This window comes from Pempheris klunzingeri, chromosome 1, assembly GCF_042242105.1.
Source record: "Pempheris klunzingeri isolate RE-2024b chromosome 1, fPemKlu1.hap1, whole genome shotgun sequence".
NCBI classification, from domain to species: Eukaryota; Metazoa; Chordata; class Actinopteri; order Acropomatiformes; family Pempheridae; genus Pempheris; species Pempheris klunzingeri.
The window spans coordinates 33767709-33791026 of record NC_092012.1 but is presented as its reverse complement, the minus strand read 5'-3'; the positions used below and the strand labels follow the sequence as shown (position 1 = coordinate 33791026).

Sequence of the window (23318 nt, the reverse complement as noted above, 5' to 3'; positions counted from 1 at the left end):
ATTAGGTGCTTTGACTTTACTTTGGCATTTTCCCACGGGCACAAGATGCCCGTTGGAAAGATGTTAAATAACAACAAAAAATGTATTTCTTGGATGTCTGCAGAACGATGAACCAGTGACAGGAGGAGACAGTGCCAGCGAGGTTTCCGTCTCCTGCTCCTCCACAGACGACACCACCAGCGTTTGTCCGTCCAGCTCCAGTCCCGAAGGCAGCCAGGGCCTGGAATGCAGCTGGAGCCCAGAAGAGGGCATCCGGACTGGGGCTACTATCACTGCGGTTCTGGACAGTGGTGGCGGAGGAGGAGGAGGAGGAGGAGGAGCCGCAGCAGCAGGAGAGGCTGAAGAAGAGGCCAAAGACCGAGTGACGGAGGTGCCGCGGCGCTCCTGTCTCCTCCGGAACAGCATCCGCTCCTTGTCGCCTCTCCGGCGCCATAGCTGGGGTCCTGGAAAGAACAACGGAGGAGACGCAGAGATGAACCAGAGGAGGTGAGACTGGGAGGGGGACGAGATCATATTCGGTTCTTTAAGATGAAGAACTTCTAACGAGGAGTTGAGTTGAGTTGATCGTGAGCCGGTGTTAGTCAGTGGATGTCAGCAGACCTGATGTGTGCAGATGTCAGGATTATTAGAGCTTATTGATGTCACTCCCTCTGTGTCGTGTTGAGTGTTTCCTCCTCCTGCTGCGAGCAGCTGTGTAGCCATTTGTCTGGTGTTGGTAGGGAGCTACCAACATTGTGCTCACACACTCACAGAGACTCAGAGACACACACCTCACTTCAACAGTAACAGTAACTCACGTACAGACACGCAGACGTTCATACTCACAGCCACATGTACAGTAGTCACCAGTTAACATGTACTACTACTTCACACTGACATGCTAACAACACGAATGCACATTAAGAACAAGGCCTTGACACCTGTTTTGTTCCCTGTGCCAGAACAGCGGCCGCTCACAGGACTGTCTGCAGAGTAGTTGCCAGGCAGTACAAGCCGTGATGTCTGGAAACAAAAACGACTCCATTAGATTTTTATCAGATGCTATTTTCTGATATCCAGGTTTGGCAGAAATTGCCATAACCACAAGCTTTCTATACAGTATAACTATGATATTTTTTAACAATAGTAGTCCTTTATCGATAAACACGTGGAACCTGGAGCACATAAAAGGCAAGCAAATGAACGAACACTTAGAGAAAGGTGCTAAAGTGCCTGCTGTGTGAAGCAGAAAGACTGAAATTTCTGCAACTACAGTATTTTGTACATGTGAAAAGACAGGAAAATGAATGGAATAAGAGTCAATTGGTGACAAAAACACAATCATCAGTGCTTTCTGCCTGATTTGAAGAGACATGAGGAAACGGTGTCTGCACAATGAAAATGAGGCTACAGACAGCAGGTTGTAAACAGGTGCAAACAACTAACCAGCAGATCCTTCCTGGCCAAGAAGTAGTTTGGCATGTAACACCCCATTTTTACACAGTGTAAAAGTGTTAGGTGTCATTTTTCCACATTATTTTTATGTATTAGTGACCTTTAGACAGTCCAGTCTTTGTACTAAGCTAAGCTAACCGTCTGCTGGCTCCAGCTTCCTCTTTCATTGCCAGATACGGGAGTGGTAACAATATTCTCATCTAACTCTTGGCAAGAAAGCAAGTGATCATTTCACGACACGTCCAATTATTAACTTTGAAGTAATTATTCTGAACAAATGCCATTGTTATCACTCCTCCAGCATGGTGACGTGCCCCTCAGAGCCTCGAGCAGACACTATAGTGCCCATAACTATCCAGCCTGCTAAGAACATTGTCCTTCCGGAAGCAAATACAGTAGTTTGTTTATTCATTAATTGATTCACTATGTTCTTATTGACCATCCCATCATATCCCAACTCATCTGACCCATCATCCATCTCTCCCTGTCTGCTCCTCCATCACCTGCAGTTCCATCCGTAGCCCTGGTGGGGGGAAGCCGACCTTTCAGAGGAGAAGGTACTAATAAATCATATTCATTAGCTCATGCAATGTTAACACTGACTTGTTGCTAGGTGATGTGCAATGGCAAAAATCACGTGGGCGTAGCCTGTGTGTGGATCTCCTACTTTTTAATGTATGCTTGCTGAACTACTGCTGTGTTGTGTTCCATCCCTGGAGGCAACTGTGCTGAAAACTGTTGCTCTCTTTTCACCCGCCGGAATGTGCAAGAAATACTGTGGCAAACAGATGACTGAGACGCACGGGTGTTTTGTATTGCAGTGGTAATAACAAGCTGCCACACGGAAAGAGGGGAGTTTAGCTCTGGAGGCTCAGAGGACTGTATTTGCGAAAGATTGAGAAGAGAGGATTTTTTTTTTTTTTGTGCAATAAGTTCCTATAGGGAATTTTTCAAGACTGGAAAGGCATCAGAGGAGGTTTGAAGTCAGTCCTGGAAAAGACACAGCCACAGCAGTAAAAACAAAAAAAAAGAGGATGGAAGTTGTGCATGTGTTGTACAGAATTGTTCTCTGCGAGAAGAATGGCTTTGTGTGCATTGACCCAGAAGAACCAGGAAGGAGGGAGGGGGAGAGAAGAGCCACGCACCGTTCACCATTAGCTGGCCTGAGGGTAGTTGTTTCAGGTCTGTAGGCTGAGCCAAACCCGCATGCTTCTTCTGTCTCGGTGTAAGCATCCACACCCAGGTGGGCTCGTTCTGTGAGGGCGATAGCAGTCAGGTGTGGGGCAGTGTGATGCACCTGTGGGGATGAGAAACAAGCAGCGTGTCATTTTCAGGTTTCAGCCTTCTGGCATGACTTTGAAGTCCTTGGAAGGATCCTGATCGAGACCAGAATAACGCGAAGGAGAGGAGTTTGTTGCTATAGTGCATACGGCAGTAATCTCTCTTTTGTCTATGCCAGAGGATTCCATTGATTTTGGATTGAGCCAATAGGAGGGAGTAGGACAGCAGATATTTATTATTAGAGCAAAGACATCATTTAGTGATTTGTTAAGTATTTTTCCTGTTTTTGGGACGACTAAATGACCTAAAACATGCTGTATCTTTAATATTCTCACTCACATCCCATATCAGGTGACATATATATATATATGGACACAGCTGTGATTAGCTAATAGATGGTATCAGCTGGTCTTTGTCTCTGCCTCGGTCTAGTAAGATACAGCTCTAATGGTCAGTAGTAGTCAATAGTCCCTGGGCTGTTGGGGGTTCAAGTCTATTTCCCGTCTTATCTCGATATTACCACGATAATGCAGTGGGAAATAAACTTGAATCCATTTACTGGGTTATTGTCTGACCATGTGAAATGGTCTGCAGTGGCCCACTTACGCTGGAACATTGTCACTCTCTCCACATCCCTGTAGCTCTGCCACACTTATTTCCCATCACCTCTCTTTATCTCCATTTCCATTGTTCCCCTGACTAACCCCCCCACCTCACACTCTGTTAACATCAGCTGGTGCCATCCTGATGCTCCCCACAGCCGCGGTGTGGAAGTAGATAGTTCCCTCAGGTACACTGTGATTGGGTGTGTGTGTGTGTGTGTGGTGTTTTTTTGTTTTCATGACCTACTTTGAATAGGTTGCATTTACATGCTGCTTGATTTGCATTTGCCGTTTTTGAGGGCATATGCCTGTGTGCATGTGTTTTTTATGAGTGTATGAACGCCCTGCCCAGTCAGTGAGTCAGTCAGTGGCGTCCTGCAGCACCGAGCTACAACAGCTGCTGGTGTTTTTCATGTTTCAGTACCGAGGACCTTGTGGCTCTGTAGGATAGTATGCAATAATACTGGCGGGATGACAGATATAGTCATCTACATTCACAGCCCTGAGGATAGGTGAGTGCTGCTCTTCACTGGTCACTGATAATCACCAGGTCATGATTCTTTTGGTCCAGTTTGGGTTAGTGATGTTTGAATGTGTTGGGCTGATGATTTGCTGGATAATGGAGTGCCATAGAAAGCCAAGGGTTAGAGATAAGAGAGATTTACTGCGGGAGCTTTAACTATCCAGAAGCGGATAGAGCTGCAGCCGAGTAGCATAGCTCATCCTGATATGTAGCTGTGGTTTTCCCCTCCATAATCATTGTATTGGATTTTTCAAGGCCTCTTATTTCCAGTCATAGATCGATGTAATTGGGTTTGTAAATCACAGCTGCAGAGCTCTCTATGCTGATGCTGATGGTGGAAGTCATTTGCCGCTGCTTCAGCTGTAAATCTCTTCCAGAGCCCAGTGATAACTCAGCTGGCTAAACACTGTGCAGGACCAGCTGTGTGTGTGTGTGTGTGTGTGTGTGTGTGTGTGTGTGTGTCAACAGGTGCATGTGTGCAGGTCTGTGTGTGTTTGATGCAGTAGGAGCTGCGTGTATCCAGAAAGCTGTGATGAATAGTCCCGAGAGACTAGTGAAAGGTGTGTGCACAGTATAGTCGTTCCTCCTCCTTCTTCAGGTCACCTCTACCTTCTGTTTGTCCGTGCAGCTACAGCCTGGAGGGGCTCAGTGGGGGCCAGGAAGAGCTGAGGAGCCCCAGCACCCAGGGGCCCCGAATCGTGGAGCCTTCAAGGATGCCCCGGCACGACAGCGATGACAGGGGCTCCCTGGTTTCTCTGACAGAGGAGCAGGAGGAGCTGGGCGACCATGACAGGCTACATGACCCGGTCAGCACACACACACACAAACACACACACACACTTTAGCTGTCATATCTGCCACACAGTCAGCCCCAAGTGATCCCCCAAAACATCCCCAGCCTAATAGACAGGAGATGAGAAATGGATTTGCTTGTACATAAACAAGACTTATAAACAGTCAGGGGAACTTTGAGACTTGTCAGTTTGGGGATTAGTGAGAATTAACAAACATCACTTTCCACAGGCAGCTTTCCTCCGCTCTCATTGAATTCAGAGCAAATATGAACACCATAAATCATGTGTCTAGTTTCCCTTTTTTGTTTATCGTTCCTTTTTCCAGTTTATTGACTGGTGATGTTTTGTTCCACCTTATCTCCTTTACTGTCCTTTTCTACATTGTCAATCACTGCGGCCTAATCTCACCCAACCTTGTGTCCCTCGCTCTAGAAATCGAGGCGCTATCGGCCTCTGCGAAACAGCTGTCCTCCCATGCCCCTGCCCCTCACCAAGTCTGTATCCATGCTCGCCATCAGCCAGAGAGACATTGATGGTGAGTGACAAGTTGTGAGGCTGCTACTCTGTTGCCGTCAGTGATCCCATTACCATTCCTGATCCAGATCACAGCCGTTTCTCATAACACCGAGCCTCTCTGACCTCTTTATCAACAGATTTCCTTTCTTTTTTCTGACTTTAAAGTCATCATTTATCAAATTTACATGCTGACTTGTCAATAAAGTGGTAAATGTCTACTTCTAAGTGTCTGTCACAGAAGGAGCACGACCATTTCAGGCTGTACAGAAAACTGCAACTTAATATGAAGAGTAAAACAAAATGTGGATTTCATTAGGTATATTAGGAATATTATCCAGGTAGGTCAGGTGAGGAAATTAAAATTCAGGTAGTTAAATACAGAGGGACCCATTCTCCCCCACACACCCATGACCTCTGTGTGAGTGTGTTCAGACCCTCTGATTCATTTTGTTGCTCCTGTAGGTGTAAGAGGTGTTAAAGTTTCCCTTTATCTCAGCGTCTCCACCTCATTTGTCCCACCCTCACTGTTATTATTAACTTTGAGAAGTGATCAGTTCCTGCTGTGGTTCTTTCCTTCCTGCCCCGCCATCAGTGGGATGCCTGAGACGTAAGAGGCGAATTTCCTTCTCTTTCAACCTCTCCCCCATCCTCACCAAATCTAAGTCTGAGTTCGTTTATGGGGACTCTTCATCTAGCGATGATGAGGACAACTTGAGTAAGTCATGTACTGTAAACTTAGCTGCAGTAGAATCAGATTCAGTGGCTGTTCCTGTTAGATTGAGCCCCATCCCCCACCCCCACCCACCCTTCCCCAAAGGACAGTAACCTGTAGTCAAATGTGCCATTACTATTCGCTCTGTGAATGTGAAAGTAGTGATGGCTCATCCGGCTGAAAAGGTTCCAATACGATATGCACTGCAGCCTGAACATAACTAGACGCTGAAGGGCATTAAAATCCAAAAGTTCGGCTGCAACAAACTTGTCATAAGGAACCCACTAATTACTGCTGATATTAAGCTGCTTGCATTATAAATATGCAATTAGAATGAGCTTGTAGCAAAATTACTGGTGTAGAAAACCACCTTTCACCTAGGCAGCAGACTTTGTGTTAATAATTCCTGTTGACGACATTAAATAAGCCCTTGGCTTCTCCTGTCCCGTACCCAGCCCAGTACTTAGCTGACCTTTACTAAGATTAGTCTTTGTTTTGTCTTTTTGCAAAAATGAAACACAATCACCAGAGAGAGAGGAAAAAGAATAACGATAAACACTGCAGGTGAACTGAGGAAGCCCTTTCTTCCCTCCAGATAAATGTGAGACTGTCACCTTTAGTTACAGACACTGAGCCTTCCCTTTTCTTATCTCGGAGATATTTCCATTAGTGTTCTGTATCTCCTTGACTGTGCTGCAAACAACACAGTCAGGCCAAAACTTTGCCCTCATTATCCTGTTTTGGGTTTGACTTTCTGATGCAGAGCAGGCAGACAGCGCTTTGCATATTTGCGTGTGCGTCAGAATATTGAGCAGAGAAGATTGTTTAGGAGGAGGCAGAGTTGCTCCCCGGAAAAAGGTGCATGCCTACATTCAACCGCTCCTAAATAAGAAGAGTCTCTGTGGCGATTATTTGGCAAAGACTGCAGTGTAGGCATGTTTTAATCATTATTTCTTATTTATATAATGTGCAATCAGATTAAACATACAAGTAGGTCAGAGATTAATTGAAAAATACCAGCGTTATGGCAGTTACTGGAGCCAGGAAACCCAGATTTGAATAATAGAGGAGCCTGGGTAGAGCTTACTGCAAGCTAGCAGCAGCCATCACAGCTTTGTGCGAATAGCCAAGATCCAGAATAAATGAAATGTGATTAGGTATTGAGACCATAATGTCTGGCGGGGGGAAAAAAAAAGTGATTTGAGATTTCCTATTTCATGAGGTTGGATGTCTATGCAGCCAGAGATTTTTTTTGGAGCTTGTATCTCGCAGCCATTATTGGCACTGGATCCAAAGGCAGTGCTTCAGCTTCTGGCCTCAGTGCCGACCGACCTGATCAGTGCCAGAGTCATTTTAGTTTTGGCCTCTGCACACCTTTCATGAGAGCAACTAAATGTTAAATGCCTTGCTCAAGGACATTTGGGGTAGCTGTTGAAAGACAGGAGGGTTATTTGAGTCTGGAACTAACAACCTTCTGACCAATAAACGCTTCTCTACTTTGTGTCGACCGGGGGGGTCAGCAGAGCAGCAGCATCAGTCTGTGTGTACACAGGATGTGTTCAGGGACAGTAATGAGTGTAGGACACCTATTATAATAGTAATAATGTCCTGTCTTTACCAACTCCTGAGTCTTTGCCCTTCTGCTCGCCTCCTTTCTCTGCAGGTATGAGGTCGTTTTCCAGCGCCTCTGGGTCACTAGCATACAGGTCAGTCCAACTCTGCACACACACACACACATTACCAGAAATATACTTTTACTGCAGCTGGGACCTTTATAGTCCCATAAAAAACTTTGTGGAGATGTTCTTGTAAACAGTCAAACGGTTCTCAGTGGAACCTTTAAAGTGCTGTAAAGAGCCATCTTTAGAACGTGTGAACAGGTAAGCCTCGTGACTGCAGCTGGCGATAAAGTGTGTGTGTGTGTGTGCACCAGTATTTCAGAGGAGGAGCCTGGCCCTCTGCGGAGTGACACTGAGGGAAAGGGTGTGACGAAAGTCAGCCGGACCTTCAGCTACCTCAAGAACAAGATGTACAAAAAGACCAGGGTAAGGGAACACTGTCATTATCCTTATTTTCAGGTTCATACTTTTCATTCTGGGTCCTACTTGAATATTTTTACATGCTGCTATGTTTTTAAAAACACTGGAGCCTCCCAAAAAGTCCAGTCTGCTCTGATTGGTCAGCTCCCACAGGCCTGAGCAGGCACAGCCAACCATGTTTCAGGATCAGCTTTAAAAAAAAAAAAAAAAGAAACATATGAGCCGTGCAGACGCCAAGTTCAACAGACTAACCTGCCAAAGAAACAGCAAAACAACACAAAACACAACAACAACCAGCCGCTACTGATCCATCGCAGAGCTTTGTACCCTCGTTAAGAAAGTAAAATAACGTCACACACACATTTTGCAGTCGTTGTGAGGAGGTTTCAACATCATCTTAACATTTCCAACAATAAGAACAATTTGCATACTTGCAATAAGACATTTTGCTTCATATGTCCCCTTTAACACAACTGTGGCAAGAGTTTAAACACGTTTACTGTCTGTGACTCTGGAGTATTCACCCCACCATATCTCAGAGCATCGCTCCACATTCACATGTTTCCACACAGTCACACTGGGAGCTGCCCTGTGCATCCCCTCCTGTAGGCCTCTGAGCAGCTCCAGTCAAACAGTTGGGGATTACATGTCTTGCTTTAGAGCAAGTCAGTGCCCCCGTTCAGAGTTCCCCAGTAGGTTTGGTGTTCAAAGTCACTTTCCTCTTCGTAGTGATCAGATAACAGTCATACTACTGCAGTTTAGAAATCACAAAACTCTGCATCACTAATAATATAATTTGCAAATAAAGTTAAAATGAACCGATAACTATAAGGGAATAAAATGAGCTGTATGTGGTTAGTTAAACCTTTTGTTTGCTGTGTGTAAAAGTGCAGCCTTTGCAAAGAGACACAGGGGTGAACAGGAAGTAAAACAGGAAGATGGAGTTGGCTTTAGTTTTCTAATCTCATCTCTAACCTCAGTCATCGCTTTGTTTTTAAAGCGACAGGATCCTGAAGGCGCTCACCACAGCTGTGGCTGTCAGAGGTCAGAATTACTGATCATGTCTTTGCAGATTCCAAGACAATTATTTAAGCTTTCATGTACACATTAGCACAGTGTTATCAGGTTACATCCATTATACACTTATATGGTCAGTGACAACCAAAATGTCCACCTGTGGAACCATAGACTTGTGGCACACACACCACATTAAAACTCCCAATTTCTTCTCTGAATTCAACTGGATGAGACTGTAAAAATTAAAAACAAAGATCCCCCTCACATTTTTCCTTCCTACCAACTAATTAATGTTAAAAGTAGACAACTGCTGTTGTTTTGTGACTACTGCTGGTTGATCTGCTTTAGGATGTTTGCACAGTTCATGCACAAGATCTAAAGTCTGAATGTGCAGGGAGGGGATCTAGTTTGTGCACTTTTGACATAGCGTCTGCTGCACACCGAAGGGCCGTTGCAGCAATAACACCTCCTATAGCGAGTCAGTCACTTCCTCTTTGCTGCTTTCCTGATGGAGCCTCGGTACTGGTTGTAGCGTCAGCCGCTGTGCCGCAGCCAGAGATGCTGTACAGGAGATTCACAGGGAGCCATGGCTTCTCACTGAGATGGAAAGGTTGGTCAGAGGTAGGCTAACAGAGTGCTCCGCTTTCCCAAGTCACATTGTAGTGAAAGAGACGGTCACATTATCGTGTTAACAGTGACCAGTGTTTCCCAGTGAAGTCACTGGCTGTTACGGTGTCTTTCACTAGGACGTCTTTCTGTTTAAATCTCTGCTGCAGGTGCCACAAGTGATTACTTCTCCTGTTCTGAGCGCTTGTAGCCAAAAGAAATGTGCTGAGAAATGTCTTTGCTTCCTGTTTTCTTCCAAAAGGTTGAACTGTTCTTATATTTTAACAAGCATCACATCTAGAACTGACTCCTAGGAAGGTAGCTGTGGTGAAGGATACTTTCTCAGATCTCTAGTTTGTACAAATCTGTCGATGCGTTTCGCTCTTGGTTCTTTAGCTGTTGTTGCAGGAAGTGAGAATAAATGCTAAGTGTTGTAATGGCTGTGAAACATGCAGGCTTGCTGTGGTCCAGTCAGCCTTATGGCATCTCGAAGGAACTGAAGAAAATGTGCTGTAGTATGTCAGAGCTTTGTGGTCCCCTCAAACCAAGAGGCCCAGGGCCGGCCATTAAAACGAGCTGGAAACTCCATCTTCCCATTTCCTCTGGGTTTGGGTGGAGGCTCTGTGATGTAAATCCAAGAGAATAAGAGCTCTGTTCTTCTCCACATCACTTTATGGGATTGTGATTCAGCTCAGTGTACAGAGATGACCAACAGGCGAGGATGACCTCGTCCATTAATGCAGAGGCAGCAGAAAGACCGCCCTGTTATGGAAAGGTCAAAGATTTGATTCCCAGACAGTGCGTCTCCCTCAGTAGTCACGCACCCTACGGAAGTGTGTTTCAGCTCATTCATCGTGAGATGGTTTGAATAAGAGCCTTACAGTAGCTGAGAAATACCAGTGTGTGATATTTTCCTTTGGTGGAAACGCTCAGTGTAACTGGCGTCCACAGCTGCTAAGTGCTGTCGGCATTCTGAACGTCGCCCAGTGATCCTGTGAAATAATACCACTTTATCTGAGTTTAATAAAGAAATGTGTCTATAAAAAGAGTGTTTGAAGCAGAGATGCACTACATTTAAAATAGTCTTTTAATGAGACAATTTGTTGTCAGCATAAATAATGCATCACTTAATAAGCAAAGCCCCCTGCTGTGTCGAACATCAGAGTAATAATGTTGCTCTGCTGGATTCAGATTGGAATTTAACATCAGCAACTGTCCAGATGCTGAGACGCTTTCTGTGGCGTCTGCTCCGTTCGTTGTTCTGCTCCACAGGTTACTCCACGCCGGCTTTCTTCTTTACTTTACGTTTTCAAGTAATTATTGAGGGGAAAGTTACCTTCCTTCCCTCCGTGGTTTGTTTTGTGATCCTAACTATGATAATTCCACCTGTGCAGGAGAAGGAGCGAGAGAAAAGGGAGAAGGAGAAGGAGGGCAAGGAGAAGGACAAGAAGGCGATTAACGGCCACCTGTTCACGCCAGTCAGCTCGGGCCAGGCTGCCCAGTGCTACCAGTGCAATAAGCCTTTCAACAGCAAGGAGGCTTTCTACTGCACACGTAAGTGTCCTTGTCTGGTTTCTCTCACTGTTTGTAACTGATGATGACACCCCCGTTAAGTCTAATTAAACCCATTAAGTGTTGCGATTCATTATTAAAAGACTTTATCTTATTTTAAATTCATTTCTAATTTACTGCACGCTAAGCTCTCGGCACTGCTAGGAACACACAACACTGAGGTATAGTGTGAGGGGGGTGGGGGGAGGAGGAAGCTGTAGTTGTGCTCTTCAGGGCATTCGGTTTCGTCAACTTACTGTAAAAGCTCACTCAGTACTTATTATTTATAGATTTATCCACGTAAGTATTGAAAGAGTTTGATTTCGTTTATTCGTCAGCAGAACGTAATCCAAAAAGCATCGGAAAGGTTTACAAGCATCAGGAAACATAAAAAAAAGTATGTTTTTAGTGTTTAGCTTGTGTGCTGTAACAACAAAAAGGAGGTTAAGTGGAGCAGAATCGCTCATGATTGGCTGAAGCAGCATGATTTGTTTGAAGTAATGAAACTCACTAGAGGGCTACTTCTAATGTAACCCAGTCAGACTTTGAGTTCAGACGACAAAACTGTTTTTGCATTGTTTTCCACTGAAGCAGCAGCAGCAGCAGCAGCAGCAGCAGCAGCAGCCCTAAAGAGGATGTAGTTTATTGCACAATCCTTTGGCGCAACCCCCAAAAAAGCCTAAAAAGGAGAAACCGGCTCTGCGATGGATCACAGCAGTCGTCTCGACGGTCACAATCTGCCTCAACTTCTCCAGACTGGCAAAAACAGCTCTTGTTGTGCTCAGTTGGTCTGGTTTGGATTGTTGGAGCCACAGACGGTTCTGAGGGTGTTTTTTAGGGGGGTTGTAGTCGCAGATGTCTGGCTGGTGTCCATTCAACAGACAAATACAGTGATCCTTTGTCTGAGATTAGCTGGAATTAGTTGGACGTCCACAAAGAGCAGTAAAATACCTAATAAAACCATTTAAGAGGAGAAAAACACGGCAGGAGTTAAAGCTGGTTTTACTGCGTAGGTCATAATTAAACATATCAGGAAAATCTACCAGGCAAATACTTTTCCTCCAATCTTTTCGACACAAGTGTGTTCACTTCTGAGCTGATGGGTGGAAGTGAAAATGGAAGCCGTAACCCTGAAAGTGTTGCTGCTGCTGCTCTGTTCTTGATGAGTTAAAGTGGATTGATGTAATCCTCACAGCGGAAATGTTGCATACATGTTCGCTCGGGTGACGAGGTCTGATAGTCACTCTGTGGGTTTCTCTTGTGCAACACGTCTGTCTTTAAACACTTGTGTCTACTGGAAGCGTGCCCCTATGAATGTTAGTGGAAACTGTCCGATGGCTGCTCCTCACTCGCACTTCTCGATCCTTCAGCTGTTTCTCTTTTGACACGTTTGTACGATAAACATGACAAGTTTCTGCTTCAGCTCTTGTGAAATGGTTCGACAGTATGAAATGATGGTGCAGAGGAATGAAAGTCTTTGACTCAGCAGGAGCAGATCACAGAGGAGATCTTATTTTAGCTATCTCGAACGATGACCCTTGCTCCGAAATGTTTATATAATTGAAATTTTCCCATGCAATTCAGTGTTTATGTGTGTGTCATTCCGCAGCCTAGTGCTCTTTTTTTCCCCCCTTCGTCCACGAGGAGTATTACCCCTCGATTGCATCACATGCTCTGCTCCAGTCTGGCTTTCATTAGCGGGCTGGTGGAGTTTCCTGGCCGGCTATGAAAACCAGTCAGAATTTCTAGCCCCCACCTTTCCGCGCACACCCTCCACCCCTCCACCCCCTCCACCGTCATGCTCATAATATTCACTGAGCGTTCTCGTGCTTTTCTTTCCAGACTGTAATGCTTCCGTCCACAAGGGCTGCAGGGACAGCCTGCCAGTTTGTGCCAAGGTGAAGATGAAGGTAAGAGTTCCCTCAGTGTAACTCCGTAGTATTCTGTTGTCCTGCAGCCAATATTGATTTGAACCCCTCATTTCTGTTTTTATTCTCTGTTTCTCTGGCCAGTTGCCCAAGCAGCAGTTTGCAGTACCAGATTCAAGCTCTTTTCCTACAGTCACGATGAGGAACAAATGTGAGTGTCAAAACAAACTTGGAATTCTTGCAAATCATCTTCGTTACCAATTTTCATCTGCAGATTTGCTGCCAAAGCACAGTGAGGCCGTTATAACACTGACTGCTGGAGTTTTTCTACCTCTTGGACTCTCACACCAAGCTTCAAGGCTGTTGTAAGATCAAGGGAGTCACTGAAAATTAAGGTTGTCTCACTAGAAAAGGAAATACAAAGGATGTGATGCTGCTGGCTCTTCTGCCGCGATCCAAACAGAACAGGAAAGAGATCCGTGCAGAGAAACCATGGGCCTCATCCAAGGAACATTCGCACCAACACTTTGTTCTTAAGAACGAGTCAATCAAGACAATTTGTGGCGTTCACCTGTTTTCTGGTATTTAGGATTTTCTCCAAGGTGTAAACAAAACAGCGTGAGCGGTCCAGACCCGTCGCACGAGTCCTGTTCAGATAGCCTGCCTCTCTACACAGGGAGAGATGTCACCTGAGCTCATAAATAAATCAGTATGGAGTTTAAACACAACACTGTAAGCAACTAGAATAAAATCCAGGAGTCTGGAAATTGATATTCTGTTCACCACATCATCATCGTGACCTGCCAGTTTACTGAGAGGCTTTTTAGATTTTTAGATGACTTTTCTGGTATCAGTGACTTTCAGTTTTAGAAGCTGTCACCTGGTCAGCTGCCTCAGGGTCTTTATGCAGGTTCAGTCCAGTGTCATCCTCTGTTGCTCCTGACAGTGCAGCATCACCTGCTGCAGGCTTTAGTAATCTCTGGTGTAAAATCTCCCCCTGTCGCCCCCCCCTCCCTGACATCCCTCACATCAATCAGGCACCACTTTCCTATAGAAAGACGTTTTTAGCATCTATGTTTATGTCAACCTGCTCGTCATTTGTCTCCGTAAAGCCGGCACTGCTCTGATGACACGTGGCTGACAGCGGTACCATTAATATTTGAATAGTTTCAGGTCATCTAGTGTGACTGCTGACGCTGCCGCAGTGCATCTGTTGTCTTTCTGCTTCTCCTTCAGCATGGAGTGGAACAGGCAGCCTCATACAGCGATTTTAGTGGGTGTTAATTATGCTGATTTATAATTCTCATCAACCTGCGCTCAATTACACACAGGTGCCACTTATCACATTTAAGCAGATAATTTAGTCAGCGATCTGAAGTTCGGACAGTGAGATTAGACATTCAAGTTTTTAAGAGGGTTAGTTTTAAGAGTTAAACAGTTCTGGGATCTGCTCTGGTGAGCCGCGGGTTTACTTTGAGAAGAGAAGTGATAAACTGAGGCGGCTTTTGCAGGAGACATTCATAAATAAAAGTGATGAAAATGTGGTTCTTTCCTTGTTGCTCGTGAGGATCAGCCTGATATTTCATATATTCACGCTTCTCTCCTGTTATTTATCTGTCCGTGGTCCAGCTGGTGGGACTAGGGAACGTCCCTGGTCGGCCATCTTGTCCCCCGAAGACCATTCTTCCCTGATGATCCCATCTTCACGCAGACACACCAGCCTCATGACCTTCCATGGGAACAACCTCTCCAAGAGTCTGTCCATAAGCAACATCGCTGGGTGAGTTGCTGATTTGTCCAGTATTTTGACTTTTTATTCGGCCACTGCTCCTTCAGTGTGTTCAAACAGCTTCGTGCGTGTGTGTAGTTGTAACCAAATGGTGAGAAAAAAGCAATGAATGAATATTTTATTTGTATTTTTATCTCTGCATTTAGTCCGGTGTTTGACGAGATGCCCATTAAAGGCCTGCGGTATCTCTCCCAGTCTACTGACTCTCTCAACAGAACCAACCAGGTCACAGAGTCCATGGAATCACTCACAGACGAAGGTCAGCACACACACACACACACACACACACACACACACACACACACACACACACACACACACACACAAACACACCTGATCTGACGAATTGTTCAATAAAAAAAGAAATGTGATATTATTTAAAACATAATCCAAAGTTGTGTAACACACATGAAAAGATGCTGAAAATAAAAGCCTCAGATTGAAAGAGCGAGCTGTGCCGTTGGTGCAGGGACGGAGATGATGGACGGGCAGCTGATGGGGGAGTTTGAGGCGGAGGCCAGGGAGCTGGAGGCCGACTCGTGGAGTTTAGGTGTGGAGCAGCAGTACCTGCAGCATCTGGACAAAGAGCTGCTGAAGAGACAGGACGTCATCTACGGTACATCTGATTAGATCTCGATGAATGTTAAAGGAGTAAAAGGAAAATGTTTTGGAGTTAAAAAGTTCTGTTGTTCAGCATTTCTCCAGTTTCTCCAGACAAACTCTGGGTTTAGGTAACTTGAAGTAGAGAAGTGGAAAAGAAGAATTGGGTCTCTAAGTTTATAATTGCGGTGTAATTTTGTTTTTGTTTGGTAGACCCACTTTCCGTGAGCTTGAGCCTTGATGGCTTTCACTTCTGTTTGTTTCAGTTGCATCTGCAAGTCTCAGTGGTCTATTGAGGCTGCAGATTTATCTCATTTGAATATGCACTGAGAAACATCCTGTTTGTTTAGAAAGTCCTTGAGATGTCTACTTGTGGCAAATACATTTGATTGAAATGATACTAAAAAGCCCATCTCTATAAATACACAAGGCATGCAGTGACGTACAAATGTAAGTCATGAATTCTATGAAACTCTGCAGGTTTGAGAAGTGCGGCTCGTGTCGTTGTCTGACTGTTTCACTTCCTGATTCGTCCTTCAGAGCTGATGCAGACGGAGATGCATCACATTCGCACGTTGCGCATCATGTCAGAAGTCTACAGCAAAGGTCTGCAGAAGGAGGTGCAGCTGGAGCTGCAGACGTTGGAGAAGCTGTTCCCCGCACTAGATGATCTCCTGGAGCTCCATACGCAGCACCTCCTCCGCCTCCTGGAGAGGAAGAGGGAGAGCCAGCTGGAGGGGGCGAGCTTTGAGGGAGGCTTCATCATCAACAGGATAGGAGACATCCTGCTCAACCAGGTTAGAGGAGGGAGGATGAGTGTGATGAGGATGCAGGTCCTGAAATTGTAATACCACACGATGAATTACATTTTTTCTCTTCAGAGGTAATTCTGCCTGTGATGTTCGGGGTAGGACGCCTGGAGGCTGCAAATGCTCACTATTTTATTTGAAAAGAGCAAAAAAAAAAGCAAGATGTGAGCGTTGGAAACTCTTTCAATGAACATGTCAGAAATGTCGGGAGGCAGGTTCACCCCTTTGGTCCAGACTGAAATATCTCAACAACTACTAACGCGTACACTCACATCCCCAGAGGATGGATTCACATCACTTCTCCTCGGGTCAACGTTTCAGTTTGCAGGCTACTTTGGTTACAGCTGCTTAACATCGACACGTTAGCATTGTTATTTCATGCATTTAGCTCAAAGCACTGCTGTGTGTGTGCAGCTTAGAGATGAAACATTGTTTTAGTGCCCACTATTACCCACTAACTCCCAGCTCACTGTTGACGTTTTTGAACAGTTGAGTTCAAATTAGAAATAGAGATTTGGGCCCTCCTGCATACACTGTTTGCTTTCTAACGAATTGCTGCACGAATGTAAGTTTCTGCATAACCACGTCTGGGAACTTGTGCTCTAGTTTTCCGGATCCAACGGCGAATCCATGAAGAGGGTTTACGGAAGATTCTGCAGCCGCCACAACGAAGCCGTAAACTTCTACAAGGACCTCCTGACCAAAGACAAACGCTTCAAGGCCTTTATCAAAGTAAGATTTAGATTCCGGTCCTCAGTGTGTTTATCAGAGTTGCTGTTCAGGCTCTTGTCTCGTCTTTTGCCTTTTTTACTGCTTTTGTGCAGAAAACGTATTTCACCTGAAGATATCTGGTTTTCCAGACTGTTGAACAGAGTAGAGTGCTGCTCGATGTGTCAACCACCTTCTTCTGTCTTGTTTTCTTTAGGTTTTTAGTTTCTTGCACGCAGGCATTTGTCAGATTTGTATATAAAACCCATATTACCTAAAAGACTGATCGACTTTTGTTTGTTGGTTTGTTCTTAAACATCAGTGCTTCTATCGTCTTCTGCGTATTGTCTTCATTGTCTGTGTAACTTTCATATCTGTAATCACAGCAAACACCACACACGCAGTGATAATTACTGTATTGTTCTACAGCAAATGAGTTTGAAGGTTCCCCGCTGGTTATTTGAGACCTCGTGTTATTCAGAGCCACCTGTTGAGTGGGTGCTTTTTTTTTTTTTTTTACTACAGCACTTGTCGTTTGTTTTCCAGAAAAAAATGAGTAGCAGCATCGTGCGGAGGCTTGGTATCCCAGAATGCATCTTGCTGGTGACCCAGAGGATAACGAAGTACCCAGTGCTGATTCAGAGGATGCTGCAGCACACTAAAGGTTAGCTTCGTGTCGACTGCTTTTAATGTGCGTCCATAATGGCATGAATTAGGCAAACTGGTGGGAAGTTTGCTTTAATTGGGGCAAACTGTGGAGTGTAGCACCGGGCTAACAAAGCAGCTAAAGGTTAAGTAAGTAGATGAGTGAAAATACACTGTATTACCTTATTAGCATTAGCATTACATATTCACATGCATTATTCAAGGCATATGTAGGGAGATTACTATTATTATGATTACTCTATTATTTTTCTCTAGTTCATAGTCTCTACTTGTGTCATTCAGGTTTCGAATCAGTCTCTATCTGTGCTTTTCACACTGTTATCACCTATTACCACTTATTTCTAACCCTCAGCGAGAGCAAGAGAGTGATTTTAAGGTCACAGAGTTGAAGGCAGTAAAGGAGAATCTCATAATCAGTCACAACTTCAACTTGAATCTCTCTGCCAGTGGGTGGCGTTAGTTATACTTAGATCTAAAGGATTTTCCCCAGAAACAAATGACAGAGAATCAGACAGAATAAGGCCAGTAACCACATTAGTATCAAGAAAATGTTGCAGGCTCATAGATCTTTAGGCAGTCAAGTTGATTGGCTGTTCAAACCACATCTAAACATTTTAGTAGGACGCTTCTCTTTTAAGAAAGTTTTAAGACCTGTTGAGATGCATACTTTTGGTTGTCAAACCCAGAAAAAGTGTGAATGTCAGCTTCATTTGAAGCATTGTCCCCTTAAATCACCCGTTTATTTGAAACAATCAAACAACTTTCAAATACAGCATCAATTACAGTGTCCACATTCAAACAATTAATTTTTTCAGGACAACAACACATATTTCTGAGCTACGTCCTTTGAATAAACTCATGTATCTTAAGCATGCCAACAAATACAACAAATCAGTGTGATTAAATTTCACTTCTTCCTATAGTTCAGCCTGCTTCAGTCGCAACACTGCGAAGGATCCTGTTTTAGGAAACATATACACTGAGAGAAGCGAAACATATGTTGAATGTTTTTAGGATAATAGATCAAGCATGCTTTGAGGAGCTGAAATATTTCACACCATATTTATATCTGATTTCGAGCAGCTCTCGTCAGCTGGCCTCCCACTGTGTACATTCTCTCTAATCCATCCCCAAAGCCTGTTTATAGTTCTATGTGGGATTGGGGAGCTCTGACTTAATCCCCAAGGTGCTTTAAGAAGACTCTCTCCTGCCAACTCCGATATAGTGGAAATAACACAGCGCGCTCACAAGTTACAGTAAAGATAGGATTCTGGTGCTCAGGAGAATATGCCACTTTGGGCAAAAATATTATTTTCATTATTTCACATTTTCAGTCCAAAACCCAAATGCTAAACACACACGAGATGTATATCAGAGACGTGCTGACTCGGGGGCTTTTCTCAGTGCACTGGGATTTTATTCCCTGCATTTCACTCTAAATGAATTCATGTCACTTCATCCAGGACCTTTAGCCTCCTCGTTATTACTCTTGTATTCACGCCGGTATTTTCTTATAAATAAATGTTCATTTTGAATAGCTTGAGTCAACCTCTACCCAGTTAATAAAAGCTTTTAAATGTTCAGTTTATTTTGGAGCCACACATTCATCATGAGGACTGTCAGTGGTTCATCAAACTACACTGACAACAAAAGTAAAGGAAAAGGTCTTATTCAAAGAAGAATACTCTCATTTCATAGAGTTAAATATGAATCAAAGCAGAGGTGACCTTCATTCCACATAGACCCTTGAGTCTGACTGGTTATGTTTCGGCATGTTTAGGTTAGCCAAAGGTACCCGTGCCCTAAAGTCTAACCTGCTTTATGGTCTGGTTTTCTCTAAATGGGACCATATTTTACTGAATGAACATCATGCTGTATTGCACCCTCTGCTGCACATAAACACCTCCTCAGCTGTGCCGCTCAACCCATCTGGTTCAATTTGTGTTAGTTTGATGCCATTCAAGTACCAAATGGACCAGCAGTGAGGACTAACAGTCATGACTTCCGCCTGCATTTGTGCTTCTGGTGGTTTGGCAAATGCGTTCAAAACTTTCCAATCTCAACTTTTCACCTAAAACAAGTGAAACAAATTGATAAGGAGCTTTCATTTCTCCCCCGCTGTTAACCAGGCTTCATTGATGGAGACTTTTGTTAAGGTTGCCTGTCTTGTCACCTGTCAAACACAGAAAGCGAGGAAGACTATGACGACCTGACGGAGGCCGTGCGGCTCGTGAAGGAGGTGATCGCGTCGGTTGACAGCAAAGTGAACGAGCACGAGAAGAGACGGCGTCTGAAGGAATTCCACGGCCGCATGGACAGCAAGTCCATCATGATGATGAAGAGCGGTCAGATTTTCGCCAGGGAGGATATGCTGAGGAGGAGGCTGATCCACGACGGGGTGCTGCAGCTGAAGAACAGCCAGGGAAGACTAAAGGGTGAGGAGACGCTTGAACTCTCTCTCTCTGGTAAATTTAGCTGTGAAAATAAATGAATGTGTTTTAACTTGTCCGACCACTACTGCTTTTGTCTTGGCTGCTCTCCAGATGTCCATGCTCTACTGCTATCCGACGTTTTCGTCTTCCTGCAAGAGAAAGACCAGAAATATGTCTTCGCCATGCTGGTAGGATCCTGCTGTCATCTCTCTCTCCATCTGTCTCTTTATGTCTCTTCCCTCCCTCCCTCCCTCCTTCCTTCTGCTCCTCCCTCTATTTTCCCTCCATCCCTCCAGTAATAAAGATCTCATGAGCGCTGCCAGAGATGTTGTTGTCATACTTTCCTATCCCACTGTTGTTCCTGTTAGCATTAGCTGGCCCGCTTAGCTTTCCCATTGTGTAACACTGCCTGCCTCTAGCTGACTAGCTAGCTGCACCTAATAAAGCTGTTCTGGCCCTGGGCATCTAACCCAACTGTGATAAATCATATAGGTTAGAGTCATTTTTTCCATGTTTTCAGGACTTAGTTTTATGGCATGGTTCACACACACACACACACACACACACACAGTAGGGGGAATGAAAACAGAGGCAGGCCTGTGGCATAATAATCACATCCATCATTAAAAAAATGCTCGGCATGTTTGAATTGAGGCTTTTGACACGGAAAAGAGGAATAACATTGGGGGGGAATAAGCTTCAGTCATGAGGATCACCAACAGGACAAGCAGCCATTAGCCACGAATGGAACACAGTACAAAGAGGATTCCACAGAACGTGGGCTGTGGATTTCAATAGAAAGACAGTCAGTAAAAAACCTAAACCTTTTCTTTAAATGTCAGACAAGAGGGAAAATGTCAGGATGTGGCTTCAGTGTCACATTTTTACTGGATGAAGCAGGAATGAAATCTTTACAGTGTTTACAGGCTTAAAGATGCCATAACTGATAGAAGGCAGCTGACTCCCATGTGGATGATAACATTAACCAGAAAACCAGTTAGACTTCTTCTGTCCCCTTTATTCTGTCCCACATCTTTTCCTTTCTTCCCTGTCCATCACCCGACTGCTCACTCCTATAATCCTCCTTTTTTATAACTTCCTTCTCTCTCCTCCTCTGTCTTCACTGCACTGGCTGCTGTCCGGCTTTTATTCCCCTGCCTTCCTTTTCCATTCATCCCTCCTCTCATAATTATCCTCCTCCTCTCCCTTTCTCTCCCTCCTGCTCCCACCCACCCTTCTTTCTGCCTCTCCCATCCTCAACATTTGTCTTCCCTCCTCCCCCCTCTCCTCCTCGACCCTACCACTGTCATCCTTTTTTTTTTTTAATCGCCTCCATCATTTCCTCTCCTCCTTTCCCACCCTCCCTCTGCCTGCAGGACCAGCGCTCCACGGTCATCTCCCTCCAGAAGCTGATTGTGAGAGAGGTGGCTAACGAAGAGCGCGGCCTCTTCCTCATCACGGCGGGCATCGAGAAGCCAGAGATGATGGAGGTCCTGGCCAGCTCCAAGGACGAACGCAACACCTGGATGCAGCTCATCCAGGAAGCCATGCAGTCCATGTAAGTGGGATTCATTCATGCCTTCTTTTGTGGTTTCTTTTTAAACTTACAAACATTAAGAGCAGTTTATTGATGCTTTTCGTAGCTTTACTCAAAGTTACACCTCAGCATTTAAACCCAAACTGAGCCCCTGACCTAAGCGGCCTCTTTCACCTTGACCCATAACCTCTGCTTCAGAATAAACTGCCCTCAACATGCTTCACATTCAGCTTATTCCACCACATGTTCAGTGAACCCTAAGAGCAAAACCCTCTTAGGGTCCACCCATGGTACTGTGTTGTAACCCAGGAGTTAGACCCAGCCCAGTTCTCTGGATAGTAATAAACGGTAAGCTGCGACAGAGCACTTTGCTGTCAGGAGGATTAGCACTACTCTACCTGGGGATGGGATGTACTCAGGGACAGTCTAATGCTGGATTGGCTTCAAGGGCAGCTCACTATAAGCGGAGGATTATTCGACTACAGCCAGCGGGAAGGAGAGAGATTTAGTACTCCGTCTATCTCGCTCCCTGTCTGACTTCTGTCAAAATACAAAATTGAGATCAGGCTATTGGCTGGAAGAGAGGAGATAAAAACAAAAACAGCTTTCTGCTCATGCTTTGTTCGCCTTCTGCACCAAAATCACCATTTACATCAAATTTGCAGCACTTGACAGGTGTCTAATCCCTGCACAGTGGACGTGTCGTGCCGCGGTGTTGCTGTAGTGCCGACTGAAGATCACGATCATCTTCAGTAATACTGATTTAAGTAATTGTTTAGTCTGTAAAATGTCAGAAAAGAAAGAGATTGGTGGCATTTGGAGTTTGTCAATTATCAAAATCTGTGGCCTTTAACTTCTTTCAATCTAATAGATTAAGTTGTTTAATTGTCGTACCAACAGCGGTAGATTGTAAGTGAGGTAGGTTTTGAAATGTTGTGAATGACGGTTTGTGGATGTTTAGTCCTGTATAATTTACTAGATGTAATACATCAGTTTGTTGTTTCCTCGGTTGGACAGGGAGAAGGATGAGGATGAAGGGATTCCCAGTGAGACGGAAGATGACAAGAGACAGCTGGAGAGTAAAGCCAAGGAGATGAGAGGTGAGCGAAATGTGTTTTTGGGTGTTGTGAGACAGAAAAGTGGGATGAGTTTACTCCAAATACCACAGAATGTTTCGTTCACCGTCTGTCTCTCCCTCTCCCCGTCCGTCGCTGCTGGTCAGACCTGTTGAGGCAGAAGGACACAGAAATCATGTCTCTGCTGGAGGAGAAGGTGCGGCTCTTCAAGGGGATGTGGGAGGGCTTGAACCCAGGCGAGGAGGCCTGCCGGCAGGTCGAGCCTCTTTTCAGGTCATCCTGCAGCCTGGAGCCCCCCAGGGGGGCGTCGGTGATGAAGGACGCTCTCCAGGAAGGTAAGACAGAGAAGGAGGGCTTGTGTTTGTGCTGTAGACGCAGAATGCTCGTAGCATTCTTCAAAATCAAGCCGAATAAAGTGACCTGAATAGAGAGAGAAAAGCAGGCGGTGCCTTATCTCAGCAACCATCCACTTCTTCATGGTACATTATCACAACTGAGACGCCCTCATAGTCACATGCTATTGGCTACAATTTGAGACCTGTTTTTTTTAGCCTGTGCTTGTTTACATTCTGGCAAATTGGCACCTTAAATAGTTCGACGAATTAGCTCTTAGCACTTCCTGTTTGCAGTGCACCCATGGATGTACAGTTTTAATGAAAAAAAAAAAAAAAAAAAGTGATGATTCTCAGGCAAGATCTTGAGTTGTAAGCAGCATTTTGTTCAGTGTTTTCTCAAAGCATTTATTGGAGTTTATTCAC

General features: G+C 44.7%; 1 protein-coding gene across 5 annotated transcripts in view; it reads left to right on the top strand.

Annotated features, from left to right (window-relative positions):
• Nucleotides 1-23318, top strand: part of LOC139198562 (A-kinase anchor protein 13) — a 92403-nt gene that overhangs the window by 59863 nt on the left and 9222 nt on the right. For 4 of the 5 annotated variants that reach the window (XM_070845515.1, XM_070852816.1, XM_070831156.1 and 1 more), the window contains exons 12-31: nucleotides 104-486; nucleotides 1944-1991; nucleotides 4469-4646; nucleotides 5067-5169; nucleotides 7526-7568; nucleotides 7796-7907; nucleotides 10919-11078; nucleotides 12918-12985; nucleotides 13088-13154; nucleotides 14573-14723; nucleotides 14879-14991; nucleotides 15202-15348; nucleotides 15873-16129; nucleotides 16748-16873; nucleotides 17396-17513; nucleotides 19702-19950; nucleotides 20059-20135; nucleotides 21324-21505; nucleotides 22502-22584; nucleotides 22707-22895. In XM_070845515.1, the coding sequence (XP_070701616.1) occupies nucleotides 104-486; nucleotides 1944-1991; nucleotides 4469-4646; nucleotides 5067-5169; nucleotides 7526-7568; nucleotides 7796-7907; nucleotides 10919-11078; nucleotides 12918-12985; nucleotides 13088-13154; nucleotides 14573-14723; nucleotides 14879-14991; nucleotides 15202-15348; nucleotides 15873-16129; nucleotides 16748-16873; nucleotides 17396-17513; nucleotides 19702-19950; nucleotides 20059-20135; nucleotides 21324-21505; nucleotides 22502-22584; nucleotides 22707-22895 (2854 nt within the window). The remainder of the gene's footprint in view (nucleotides 1-103; nucleotides 487-1943; nucleotides 1992-4468; nucleotides 4647-5066; nucleotides 5170-7525; nucleotides 7569-7795; nucleotides 7908-10918; nucleotides 11079-12917; nucleotides 12986-13087; nucleotides 13155-14572; nucleotides 14724-14878; nucleotides 14992-15201; nucleotides 15349-15872; nucleotides 16130-16747; nucleotides 16874-17395; nucleotides 17514-19701; nucleotides 19951-20058; nucleotides 20136-21323; nucleotides 21506-22501; nucleotides 22585-22706; nucleotides 22896-23318) is intronic. The other variant, XM_070827449.1, reaches the window with a different exon arrangement.